Source organism: Ornithorhynchus anatinus, chromosome 6 (assembly GCF_004115215.2).
Source record: "Ornithorhynchus anatinus isolate Pmale09 chromosome 6, mOrnAna1.pri.v4, whole genome shotgun sequence".
NCBI classification, from domain to species: domain Eukaryota; kingdom Metazoa; phylum Chordata; class Mammalia; order Monotremata; family Ornithorhynchidae; genus Ornithorhynchus; species Ornithorhynchus anatinus.
In genome coordinates, this window is record NC_041733.1 from 19389512 (window position 1) to 19403197 (window position 13686).

The 13686-nt window shown below is 50.7% G+C and overlaps 1 protein-coding gene across 1 annotated transcript; it reads right to left on the bottom strand.

The window, feature by feature from the left end:
- Window positions 1-5137: 5137 nt before the first annotated feature.
- On the bottom strand, window positions 5138-10320 carry OPN1SW2 (opsin 1, short wavelength sensitive 2). Its single transcript, NM_001127626.1, is given in 5 exon segments — window positions 5138-5266; window positions 5923-6162; window positions 7716-7881; window positions 8983-9151; window positions 9933-10320. Coding segments are annotated over 5 exon segments (1092 nt in total).
- Window positions 10321-13686: the final 3366 nt, after the last annotated feature.

Here is a 13686-nt window from a genome sequence, read left to right on the forward strand (position 1 = left end):
AATCTTAGATAAACTGGGTTTCCAGGTGGCTGGGGTGGGAGGGCCTGAAGAGGAGAAGGGGGACTGGGATGGGGAAATTGTTATTTATGCACAGCCAGAGAAGTAAACCTGGATCAAAACCACCATCTCTCTCACCTAAGATGGCCATTTGTTTTTAATGGTATTTGTTAATCAGTGGTATTTATTGAGAGTTTACTCTGTGCAAAACACTGTTCTAAGTGCTTGGGAGAGTACAATACAAGAAAATCAGCAGACACATTCCCTGTTCATAATGAGCTTACAGTCTAGAGGATGAGCTTAGTCTAGAGGCGCTAACTATGTGCTAGGAACTGTACTAAGCACTGGGGTAGATTTGTCTAGGTTTATACTGGGCAATCTGATTTTCAGCTGACGTATCCTCTCTCTCTAGTCCTGACATGGCACAAGTTACTTCTATGTCCCAATTTATTTTAAATGGTATTTAAGAGCGCTCTGGAGTAGACACAAGCTAATCAGGTTGGACTCGGTCCCCGTCTCACATGGCGCTCACAGTCTTAATCCCCATTTTACAGATGAGGTAACTGAGGGCCAGAGAAATGAAGCAACTTGCCCACCGTCACCCAGCAGACAAATGGTGGAGCCAGAATTAGAACCCGGGTCCTCTGACTCCCGGGCCTGGGTTCTATCCACGAGGCCACCCCGCTTCTATGTTTATTTTTAAAAATAGAATCTACTGCCACCTCAGCTCCAACTGCTGAGTCTCCCGGCTCAGTAGCGGAGGCCCTGGCATCTGGGACTGGGAGTGGCCTGAGAGCAGAGCAGGGATGGGGTTAAGGGTTTCCTGGGACCACAGTCTAGGTTCTGTGGATTTCCTTGAAAGGGTTACTCTGCACAACTCACTTAACATGCATGACTTTAGGTATGTCTGTTACTTCCAGGTCGGCAAAGATGTGTCTAATGCCTCTAGTGCCACCAGGGATCACCCCACTTTGTCTCCCACTGCTCATTCCCACCACCCCTACAGACGCAGCTGTAAGAGATGGGAACCTGTGAATGAGACACATAGAGGGGAGCAGAGTTTGTGCAGATGAGAGTAACCTTGGTTAGGGGCTTCCTGAGAAGGAGACATGCACATTGGGTATCCTAGTGGTTAACAGTGGACGAAGGTTTTCCCTGAATGACGAATGTGTGCTGTTGTTGTTTTTTCCCTATGGTATTTAAGTGCTTACTATGTGCCAGGCACAGTTCTGATTGCCGGAGTAGATCCTTTGGCACACACTCCGTGTCCCACATGGGGCTCACAGTCTCAATCCCCATTTTACAGATGAGGTCACTGAGGCACAAAGAAGTGAAGTGACTTGCCCAAGGTCACACAGCAGACATGTGGCGAAGCCAGGATTAAAACCCAGGTCCTTCTGGCTCCCAAGCCAGTGTTCTATTCACTAAGTCACATTGCTGGTTGAAAGAGGAGTCTGGGCATCCTGACCCTCCCAGGTACTCTTTGGGAATTCCACTAGTTCTGAACCCTGCCGAACCCTGTGAGAAGCAGTGTGGCCTCCGAGGCCCGTGCTCTATCCACCAGACCATGCTGCTTCTCAGTTTGGGTGAGTGCTCACTAGCTCCACTGGGTTACTTCCCAAGAACTCTTCAGGTCTGTCACCCCCTTCCCCATCAGGCTTGTCTTCCCTGTCCATCCTCGAGCCAGGGGACAAGGTTAGCAGCACTGTAGGCTCCTAGTAGATCCTTCAGGACTATGATTAATTCTGTGGGTGTCATCATCTCATAGCCTCACAGTGACTGGAGGAAACTTGTTGCAGCCCCGTGATCAGGCTTTGGAGGAGTCCGTGCAAAGCGTGGGATGTGAACCGTTCGATCAGAAATGAAGAATATTGTTCCCGGCTGGACGGACCAACTAGGTGAGCAGCCAAGCGAGAGCAGGCCTCTGGACTGTGATGGCTAAGCAGCGTGGCTCAATGAAAAGAGCCCGGGCTTGGGAGTCAGAGGTCATGGGTTCGAATCCCGGCTCTGCCACTTGTCAGCTGTGTGACTGTGGGCAAGTCACTTAACTTCTCTGTGCCTCAGTTACCTCATCTATCAAATGGGGATTAACTGTGAGCCTCACATGGGACAACCTGATTACCCTGTATCTACCCCAGCACTTAGAACAGTGCTCTGCACATAGTAAGCGCTTAACAAATACCAACATTATTATTATTAGCCCAGGCAGGACCCCTCATTCTACCTCCGCCCCGGTTTCAGCAGGACCATCGCCTTCCTGCCTCCAAATGGGGGCACCAACTCCCGACCTGTTGCTCCCAGGGCGGGCATGAGCTGAAACTAAATCTGGAGCAGACTTAAGAGCAAAGAGATTCCTTAAATCAAGGATGTCAGGGCTTAAGCATCTTTTTTGAGCCTTTCAACTCACTGCACCCCATCCCCACTTATACAGGCAAGAGCACAGGCTTGAGAGTCAGAGGATGTGGGTTCTAATCCCAGCCCTGCCATTTGTCTGCTGTGTGACCTTGGGCAAATCATGTCACTTCTCAGACTCAGTTCCTTCATCTGTAAAATAGGGATTAAGCCTGTGAGCCCCCTGTGGGAAAGGGACTGTATCCAAACTGATTACCTTGGATCTAGCCTAGCACTTAAAACAGTGCTTGGCACACAGTAAGCCCTTAACAAATACCTTAATTACTATTAATTATTATTACTTTTACTTTAAAAGGCTCCACATCCACACTACTGAGCCCAAGACAGACATCTCTAGCCTGTGTCCTCAACAGGGCCTGGCCTGGGGCCAAAGGCAAGAGGGAAGTCCAAGACAGAGGGTAAAGATTGGTAAAATCATAATGAGATTTTCTCTCTCCTTATTCTCATTCCCCTTGAACATTTGTCCCAAATCCCCAGGCAAGAAACAAGCTCTCTCCCCTAAAATACCTCTGCTCTTAGGTAAGTATCTCCTGAAATGCCAAACCCACCCAGAGATGGAAACTACCTCAATTTATCAATCATATTTATTAAGCGCTTACTACATTCAGAGCAATGTACTGTGCACTTGGGAGAGTACAACAGAAATAGCAGACACGTTCCTGCCCATAACGTGTTTACAGTCTAGGGGGAGAGATACAATATGAATAAATAAGTAATTTGTAATATATAATTTAAAAATATGTACATAAGTGCTGTGGGGATGGGTGTGAGGTGAATATCAAATGTCCAAAGGTCACAGATGGAAGGGCGTAGAGGACGCAGTAAGAGAACTCCAGTGAGAGAACCTTGATAGAGTGAGAGAAGAGGAGGAGTTCTGTATTCCCAATTTGGAAGGGTAGTCCTTCCGGCAGACAGGACCTGGACCTGCTCCGCCCAAGAATCCTGGCCTGATGGGACCCAGTTAGAGCCTGCATCTTTGTCAGGTGCCAGAGTAGGTCCATGGGTAACCTTTGGAGGAGCTGCCCGGGTTCTCTCTCACATGAGGCAGGCAGTTGGTTTGGAATCAGGCTAGGTGTCGGCCAGGAGGAACCAGAAGAGTCTGGGGGAAGAACCCTTGACCCATCTGGGCCTAGGGAGGAGCCTCTGAGAATTGGAAGTTAGAAATTCCAGTTGGAGAGCTGACAAAAGCAAATCTGTCCATTTTGCTATAGAGGAGAATTAATTAATTCAATCATATTTTTTGAGTGCTTACTGTGTGCAGACCACTGTACTAAGCGCTTGGGTGAGTACAATACAACAATAGTCAGGCTCCAGCCCTCACCCCAACCCAATTCCTATCTCTTCTCTTTTAAGAAAGGAGATCTCTTCCCTGGCCTCTTCAGGCCTCTCTGACCCAATCACCTCCAACAGGATTTTCTCAAGGACAGCATTCAGGCAAAGGAATTAGCTGACTTGGCCATCAATTATTTCAGCATCATTTGCATAGATCTTCGGATATTCAGTTCAGGCTCAGGGCCAACATTTTCAAGGAAGAAATAGTTTCTTCGATGGTCAGAAGTGTTTACTTTTTTTGTTTTTTCTCTATACTGTTCATTCTCATCCGGGCTTTTTCCCACAGCCGCTCCCTTCACCTTTCATTCATTCAAGCAGCGGTATTTATCGAGCACTTACTGTGTGCCGAGAACTATACTAAGCGCTTGGGAGAGTGCAATATAACAATAAACAGACACATTCCCTGCCCACAGTGAGCTGCACCTGTCCCACTGTGACCCACCTCCCTCAAGAATGGAGAGTAGAGAGCCAGTAGGCACAAATCAGGGGACGTGATGGTGATCAAGATGGTAGTTCAACTTATCTAAGAAGGGGAAAGGACAGTGCAGAGGGGGATCTCTGACGGGAAGAATTTAGGAGAAGCAGCATGGCCTAGTGGATAGAGCACAGTCCTGGGTTCTAATCCCGGCTCCGCCATGTGTCTGCTACGAGACCTTGGGCAAGTCACTTCACTTCTCAGCCTCAGCTTCCTCATCTATAAAATGGCGATTCAATACCCATTCTCCTTCCTTCTTAGACTGGGAAAATTATGTGGGCCTGGAACTGTGTCTGAGCTGGATACCTTCTATCTACCCCTAAGCTTAGTAGAGTCTTGGCACATAGTAAGTACTTACCAAATACCACAGGTAGTATTATTACTAGGTGGTAGCCTTTTCTGCCACAGATCAATTGTGTCTGCTTCTGACCGTTCAAAGGCCAAGAAAGTTCCTGCATGATGAGCTGTTGCCCTTCAACCACAAACTGCATATGACTAAGTGAGGGGGTTAGACCGACATGGCGGGCCAGGCCGGAGGGCTCTCGGGGAATTTGTGTCCGGTGGATCCCCAGGACCCTTCTCCCTGTGACCGAGGTGCAGGCTTCAGGGTCTAGGTGCCTGAGAGGGAAGCCCTCAGCTTGGGGACTTGACCTGCCTCACCCCAAGTCTCTGGACTCAGGAGCTGACCCGGCCTTCCCGAACCTGTTGTCTGAGCAGAACCTACCAGACTGTTTGCTGGCGAGGACGGGGAGCATGGAGTGGGCGGGGGTTGGGGGGGCAGAGGAGAAGAAGTGCGCTCTTTATGATGAAGAGCCCGGGAAAGCTGTGTGGTGCCAGGGTGTTAACGGGTGAGGGCCCCCTCTGAAAATCAACCCAAGGTGACATCTGGAACCGAAGAGCTGCAGGTGGCACCGCCTGTTGCTATGCCGGGGAGACCTGGCTGGAGGAGACAGAGGAGACCTGCGTGGCCTGAGAGCTGCCTGAGATTTCGTCCTCATCCCCAAAGGGGCTCTTCCCACAGAAGACGAGCTTGAGCATGCAGGAGCGAAACTGTAAGAGAGGACAGAGGAGGGGCTCTTAAGATCCAGATCGCCCCTGGCCCAGGGTGGTGGACAGCTGACAGGTCACAGAGAGGGTGGTGATAGAGCTGAATAACCCTGAGCGGGGGCCCAGACCTGAGACCACTGAGAGCGCCTCGTCGAAGCACCCTGCAGCACCGAGGCCAGAGGGCTCTCAGGGAATTTGTGTCCAGTGGACCTTTGGGCCCCTTCTCCCTGTAGTCGAAGCACAGCCTTCAGAGTCTGTGTGCATCCTGATGGAAGCTCTCAGCGGAAGGACTTGGTCCCATGCCAACCAGAGGTGCTGGGCTGAGTCGGGGTGGGAGCCACAGGTGCCTTCCCCAAGAGTTTCACTTCTGGGCCTGAGAGTTTGGTGACTAAGAGACCCCTTGTGAATGCCTCCAGAGACCCTTCCCAGAAACCCCCGGTCTCTGCAAACCAACCCAACCTGAATTATTTCTCAATTACCCTCGCCTCAATCCCAGATGCAGTATAGCAGGTCAGAGCATCGTTTCCACCTCCACCTGCGATGCCAAGGTCCAGGGAAAGACCCGATAAACTCCCCCGTCATCTTGCCCTCCCCACCCACCAACCCACCCTGGGCTCGACCCACCCCCAGGGCTCCTCGCTCCGCCTCCGGGTTCCAACCTGCTTGTTCATGAAGACGTAGATGATGGGATTGTAGATGGTGGAGGCCTTGGAGAAGACGGAGGGGATGGAAGCCATGCGCAGGTCAAAGACCTGGCCCTGGTTGGTGACCACCCAAAGGGAGAAGGAGGCATACGGCAGCCAGCATACCAGAAATCCCAATACCATGACGATCACCATCTTGGTCACCTCCCTCTCTGCCTTCTGGGTAGTGGCCGATTGCTCCTGCTGCTTAGCCACCTGGAAGACAGTGGTAGGAGGGCTGCATGGCAGTTGGTGTGGTCTCCTTTCTGGTCAGGTATGGTTGGGCTGGGCCTCACTGTTAAGGGCAAACTAAATGTTCTCCTGGGGAGCCACAGAGGGAGCAGGGCCCTGAATGCTGTGGAGAGATGACATGTTTGGAGCGGGGGATGCTGGGAAGAGCAGAAGGCTGGGTCTCTGACCAGGTTACAGTATTAGGGATAAAATCTGCCCCTCCCCATCCAACTGTTCTCCTCCTGGAATTAAGGAGCTTATCTTCCCTTCTCTGCCTCTGACCGCTTGCCCTCAGGACTGGAATCTGTTGGCGTGTGTCTCCAGCCGGAGGACTTACGTAAAGTGTCTCTGGGCAGAGGGTCAGCGTGGCAGTCACAGGTTGGAGCCAAATTCACTCACTGATCCATCTGCAGGCAGTTAAGGCCCACCTGAGTAGGAGTCATTCCAACACGCGCCCAAACACACAGGGGCCCAGCTCACACACATCGTCACACTCTTGGACTTCTTGCTCTGCTGATCTCATTCAGGTACATATTTGTTCATTCATTCATTGACGTATTTATTGAGAGCTTACTGTGTGCAGAGCACTGTACTAAGCGCTTGGGAAAGTACAATGCAACAATAAACAGTGAGATTCCCTGTGCACAATGAGCTTACAGTCTTGGGGGTTGAGGAGGTTACAGACATCTATACAAATAAATAAAATTATTGATATGTACATATGTGCTGTGGGGCTGGGAGGGAGGAAGAGCAGCGGGAGCAAGTTAGGGCGATGCCAAAGCGTGGCTTAGTGGATAGGACACAGGCCTGGGAGTCAGAAGGATCTGAGTTCTGATATCAGCTCTGCCACTTGTCTGCTGTGTGGCCTTGGGCAACTCACTTTAATTCTCTGTGCCTCAGTTACCTCATCTGTAAAATGGGGATTCAGACTGTGAACCCCACATGGAACAGGGACTATGTCCAACCCGATTTGCTTGTACATCCCGGCACTTAGTACATAGTAAGGACTTAACAAATACCACTATTATTATTATTATTGTAAGACTCAGGATTAGAATCCAGCTCTTCTGCCTCCCAGGGCTGTGCTTTTTCCACTAGGCCATGTTGCTTCTCATGAATGGAATGCCTGAACTCCATGTGGTGCTGGCTTTCTCTGCCAGGAGGGAGGGGGCTGGCAAGGGGCATGAAGATTGATGTGGAGCAGCTACCAGCGTCCTGGTGGCTTCTCTCTCTCTCTCACCCTCCCACCTGCTTCCCAGCCCTTCTCTTTCTTACTCAGCCAGAAGAGAGACTCTGTCACATAAAGTCGGGTGGTGCCAGGAAATGCGGTCTTCCCTCCCCTGACTCATTTTCCCCGTGACGAGTGGTCTACAGTGCTCTGCACTCAGTAAGCGCTCAATAAATACCATTGATTGATGGATTGATTGATTGGCACGAGGACCCCGAGATCTGGAGCTGCAGCTCTCCAGGGTCACCCCCTCCCCCCCCCCCCCGGGGATCCTGAGTCTGGACGGAGGGAAGGGGAAGCACACACTTACAGCCCGGAGGGTGAGGAGGAGGCGTCCGTAGGAGAAGATGATGATGGATAAGGGGACCCCAAAGCAGAATGAGAAGAGGAAGATCACGTAGGATTCATTGTTCCACTTGTTGTTGGTCGTGTACCAGTCAGGACCGCAGGAACACTGGAGACCTTCGGGAATGTACCTGGGTAGAGTGGGTAACCATAGGTGGAGCAGCCTGCTGAGACGAGAGTTTGCCCACTTCGCTCTCCTTCCCCCTCCTGCTCTAGACCACCGTCAGAGATGTTTTGACAGCCACTGGGACCCCTCAGCTCCCAGACTGCCCATCCTCCTCCTCCTCCTCCTAGAGCGGCCCCTAATCCATCTTTTTTTCAAGGTGTTTGTTAAATGCTAACTATGTACCAGACACTGAACCAAGTGCTGGGGTAAATACAAGTTAAGCAGGCTGGACAGAGTCCCCATACTACTTAGGATTTATGGTTTTAATCCCAATTTTACAGGTGAGGGGACTGAGGCATAGAGAAGTGAAGTGACTTGTTCAAGGTCACACAGAGGACAAGTGGCAAAGTCAGGATTAGAACTCAGATCCTCTGACTTCCAGGCCGGTGCTCTTTTCACTAGGCCCCACTGCTTTTCATGCCAACCGGAACGGGGTCCTCGGTCCTGAATGCTCCACCTGAATGTGTGGACAACACCCACTGTTCTGGGCACCTCGCCTCAATCTTCCCACCACAACTACAGCCTGAGGAGGGGGATCCCCATTAGTACAATGAACTGGGGCTATTTATTTGCCACTCAGCGAGTGAGAAGGGATGGAGAATTGTTCTCTGTTGCTATTATGGGGAGAACAAGAGGATGTGGGATTTAATTTAATTTAATTCAGACTGAAGAGAAACTTCCCGATTGGGAGAGTTCTTACAGGCTAGATCAGGTGACTCAGGATAGTTCCTCTAACCCCGGCCACACCCTGAGCCGCAGCTAGTGCCCAGAAGCAGGAGAATGACTATGTGTCTTTTAGCGGTTCTGCGGAGACCTGGGATTCTTTTCCTCCTTTCTCCTGAAGCCTCACTACCCTCCTCAACACCTGGGTTGTTGTATGGATGCCAACCAGTTGGCTGGTCTTCCCCAGCCAATAGTGTTTCCCTACCTGTTTTGGAGCCACCCTCCCCTTACCCGCCCACCCGATTTTGGATGACATAAGTCCGCCCTCTGACATACATGTCAGCTGGAGAGCGACCCTCTATCCCGGGAGAGGGAAGGGATGTCCGCCAAGGTTGGCACCTACCTGCTCCAGCCAAACAGGGGCGGCAGGGACGCGGCTAGCCCGAACACCCAAGTGGCGGCACAGCCGAAGATAGCGTGAGTGCCCCGGAAGGACAGATTTCCCAGGGGTTTGCAAATGACCAAGAACCTCTCAAACGCGATCACCGCCAAGGACCAAAGGCTCACCATCCCTGCAGAGGGTGAAAGCGGGGATGGGAGATGAGGACATCTGGGATTCTGCCCAAGTAGGCCCGCCTACTGCTCCAAAACCTACTTGGGATGGGATAGGGAGAGGCAGAGACTGAGGAGGGAGGGGGCAATTGGGAGCCTAGAGGGAAGCCAAGCAAGGGATAGTAGAAAGGGGAGATGGAGGGATGAAGAGAGAGAGAGAAGTTAAGAGGGAAGGAGAGGAACAGAGTCATCAATCAGTGGTATTTATTAAGCGCTTTATACGTGCAGAGTCCTGAAACAGCAATTGGGAGAGTACAACATAACAAGATGAGCGGATGCGTTCCCTGCCCATAATGAGCTTACATTTTCCCAGTGGCCATTAGGGAAATAGAGGGCAAGGAAGAAATGGAAGAGAAAGGAAGTAAAGCAAGGAGAGGACCGATGAAGGAAGACGATGTGGGGGTGAAATGGGCAGAGGGGAGAGTGAACAGAAACCAGGAAGAAAAGTTCTGTGCAGAGCAGGTTTCTGATTGGGAAGCTTCACTGTATCTTCTTCTCTTTGGCCTTGAAGCATCCTTGCTGGCATCTTCATCTTCAATTCTCACCTCCCCTGAAGTCTCCCACCCTACTTCGGCCTGTTTCCCCCAGGGGTAGAGCTGGGATGGAAGGGGGCTGCCTCCCCACCACCTGCAAGCTGGCCGCTTCCCCTTCTACATTGATGGGGAGCCCCACCCGTCTCTCCACCCCAGGTGAGAAAGTGCTCCTCCCCGATGGCCTCAGCTCCGGGATGGAGTTACTCACCCCCCAGCGTGGCCGCAAAGCCCTCGATTTTGCAGGCAGTCGGGCCCAGGACGAAGTACATGTGGGCGAAGCTGTAGAAGGCGGTGGCGGAGCCCACGCAGACCACCAACATGTTGGAGACGGCCAGGTTCACCAGGATGTAGTTGAGGTGGGAGCGCAGCTTCTTGTACTTGATGGTGCAGATGACGGTGAGCAGATTGATAGGGAAGCCCAGGGTTATGAGGAGGAACATGAAGGCCGCCAGGCTCATGAAGATCCCCGACCCTCCCAGGTGGGTTTGGGGCACAAGGAAAGGACTCAGAGAGGTGATGTTGTCCGTGTCCAAGGGAAGGGGGATGAAGAAGTCTTCAGGAAGCTCATTCTGCAGATTCCTGTGAGTTTTATGCATCATCAATGTTGGGTGACAAGAGGGAGAGAGATGGGCCCAGGGAGAGAAGATGGGAGGCAGTCTAGATTTCTGAAGCCAATGTCAAACCCCACCTCACGCCCAAACCAGAAAAGAATAGTTGAATAGAAAAGCCCCTGAATTTTCTCAGCATCCCAAGAGAAGCCGGTCACCGAACGTCTAACTCAGGGGCAGCGGTGCCATGTTTTGCGGGAGTTCATGTGGGTGATTATATTTGAAGGACAGATGGCATGGGCTCCTTTTATACCCTTGGGTTGGGAGCCGTGAGAGAGGCCTTGGCACCGTCCCTGGGGCAGGTTTTTCCTTTTCTTTTGTATTTTAATCGTATTTAAGGCTAAGACGGTCTTATCCGCACCGAGCAAGACTCCGCCGCCACTCCCAACAGGCTGGGAAAGGTGGGCTTGTCCAGGAAGCCAATCTGCTTTACAGTACAGGCTCCTAATCACCACCCAGGGACTCTAATCTCCGCTTTGGAAGATCATAGGATTGACTGGGGGGGGGGGGGGGGCGCTGAGATGGGGGAAGGGGGAAGAGCGGGAAGGTAAGAGCTCTTCCCATGCTTTCATAGAAGCCGAATTTAGGAACTTCAGGAACTTCAAACTTCCTGGGGAAGGAAAGCGACACGTGTTCCCTACCTCCATGGCTCTGGTCAAATGGTCAGACTGCCTCTCCCTTTAATCAACCCATAGTATTTATTGAGGGCTTACAGTGTGCAGAGCAGTAATAATGTTGGTATTTGTTAAGCGCTTACTATGTGCAGAGCACTGTTCTAAGCGCTGGGGTAGACACAGGGGAATCAGGTTGTCCCACGTGGGGCTCACAGTCTTAATTCCCATTTTACAGATGAGGTAACTGAGGCACAGAGAAGTTAAGTGACTTGCCCACAGTCACACAGCTGACAAGTGGCAGAGCCGAGATTCGAACCCATGACCTCTGACTCCAAAGCCCATGCTCTTTCCACTGAGCCACATTGCTTCTCCAATGTATTAAGCATTGTAGTGTAAGAGCAGTGTATTAAGCGCTCGGGAGAGTATAATGCAGCCGAGTCAACAGGCTGCCAGAGCATGAGCTTGATTTATTTCTGCAGTAATGGTGATGTTTTGCCTAGACTCATCCATACAGTGCTAAGTGCTTAGTACAGCGCTTAAGAGCTTACTATTGTGCTTTGCACATGGTAAGCGCTCAATAAATACGATTGAATGAATGACTACTCTCTTGCCTCGTCCCTCTGTGTCCACATCACAATCAGTCAATCATACTTATTGAGCCCATACTGTGTGCAGAGCACTGTATTAAGCGCTTGGGACAGTACAAAATATAAAAATATAGCAGACATATTCCTTGCCCACAATGAGCTTACAGTCTAGAGACATACTGCAAGATGGCCAGCCGCGGGGGGTGTGCAGTTCATGGTCATTGAACAGACTAACTCCCTGAGACCACATGGCTAGTAGACCCTGCCTTGCCCTCAGCCATTTTTAGAAGTTTCTGTTCAGTGAGCGCTCAAGTTGACTTTGCATAGAGTTGGGGGTCATTTTCCATTTTCTCTGCTGCCCTCCAGTTACCTGGATCTGGGGCTGCTTTCCTTATAAAGTGGTATCACGCTGAGTAATACATTTGGGGTACAGAACAATCAGACATCTAATTACTAGCTTCTCTTGCTCCAGAATTCACTGCAGCCTTCAGTCAGTCAGTCTGTAGTATCTTCTCAGTGCCTTTTGTGAGAAGAGCACTGTACTTTGGACTGGAGAGAGTACAAGAGACTTTAAAAACACAACCCCTATTCTCAAGGAGTGTACACTACAGTGGAGAGGAGCTAACCTTAAAGCTTGGATTTTTAAGGAGTCCTCTTACCCGCTTTCTTCTCCCAGATACTAATGTCGGTATTTGTTAAGCACTTACTATGTGCAGAGCACTGTTCTAAGCACTGGGGAAGATACAGGGTAATCAGGTTGTCCCACGTGAGGCCCACAGTCTTAATTCCCATTTTCCAGATGAGGGAACTGAGGCCCAGAGAAGTGAAGTGACTTGTCCACAGTCACACAGCTGACAAGTGGCAGAGTCGGAATTCAAACCTATGACTTCTGACTCCCAAGCCCATGCTCTTTCCACTGAGCCATGCTGCTTCGATCCCTACTCCCTCTGTGGTGCTGGAGCAGGACTCCTGCTAGGTTCCAAAATCTTCCTTGCAACAGAAGCTCAGTTAAAGTGCCCTCACCCCTGATGGTCCAACTGGCTTTTCAAGTGGTGGTCTGGCTAAACTGGGGGCAATGGTCAGGACTGGGAGCTCCTCCTCCACTGAAGTTCATGGGTTCTATTCCCGGCTCAGCCACTTGTCTGCTGTGTGACTTGGGAAAGTCACTTCACTTCTCTGGGCCTCAATTACCTCATCTATAAAATGGGGATTGAGACTGTGAGGCCCACATGGGACAGGGACTGCATCCAACTCGATTTCCTTGTATCCACCTCAGCGCCTAGAACAGCGCCTGGCCCATAGTATTCATTCATTCATTCATTCATTCATCCATCCATCCATCCATCCATCCATCCATCCATCCATCCATTCAATAGTATTTATTGAGAGCTTACTATGTGCAGAGCACTGGACAAAACACTTGGAATGTACAATTCGACAACAGATAGAGACCATCCCTGCCCAATGACAGGCTCACAATCTAATCGGGGGAGACAAATGGACAAAAACCGGACAACATAATCATGATAAATAAAATCAAGGGGATGTATCCCTCATTAACAAAATAAATAGGGTAATAAAAATATATACAAATGAGCACAGTGCTGAGGGGAGGGGAAAGGAGCGGGGGAGGAGCAGAGGGAAAGGGGGCTTAGCTGAGGGGAGGTGAAGGAAGGGGGAGGGAGCAGAGGGCGGAAGGGGAGTAGAGAGGGAGCAGAGGGAGCAGAGGAGATGTTTGATGAGAAGCAGTGTGGCTTAGTGGAAAGAGCCCTGGCTTGGGAGTCAGAGGTCATGGGTTCTAATCCCCGCTCTGCCGCTTGTCAGCTGTATGACCTTGGGCAAGTCACTTCACTTCTCTGTGCCTCAGTTCACTCATCTGCAAAATGGGGATGAAGACTGTGAGCCCTAAGTGGGGCAATCTGATTAGCTTGTATCTCCCCCAGAGCTTAGAACAGTGCTTGGCACATAGTAAGCACTTGACAAATACCAACATTATTGTTATTATTATTAAAGTAAGCGCTTAAAAAATACAATAAGCAACGTGGCTCAGTGGAAAGAACCCGGGCTTGGGAGACAGAGGTAATGGGTTTGAATCCCTGCTCCACCGCTGGCCAGCGGTGTGACTTTGGGCCAGTCACTTCACTTCTCTGATC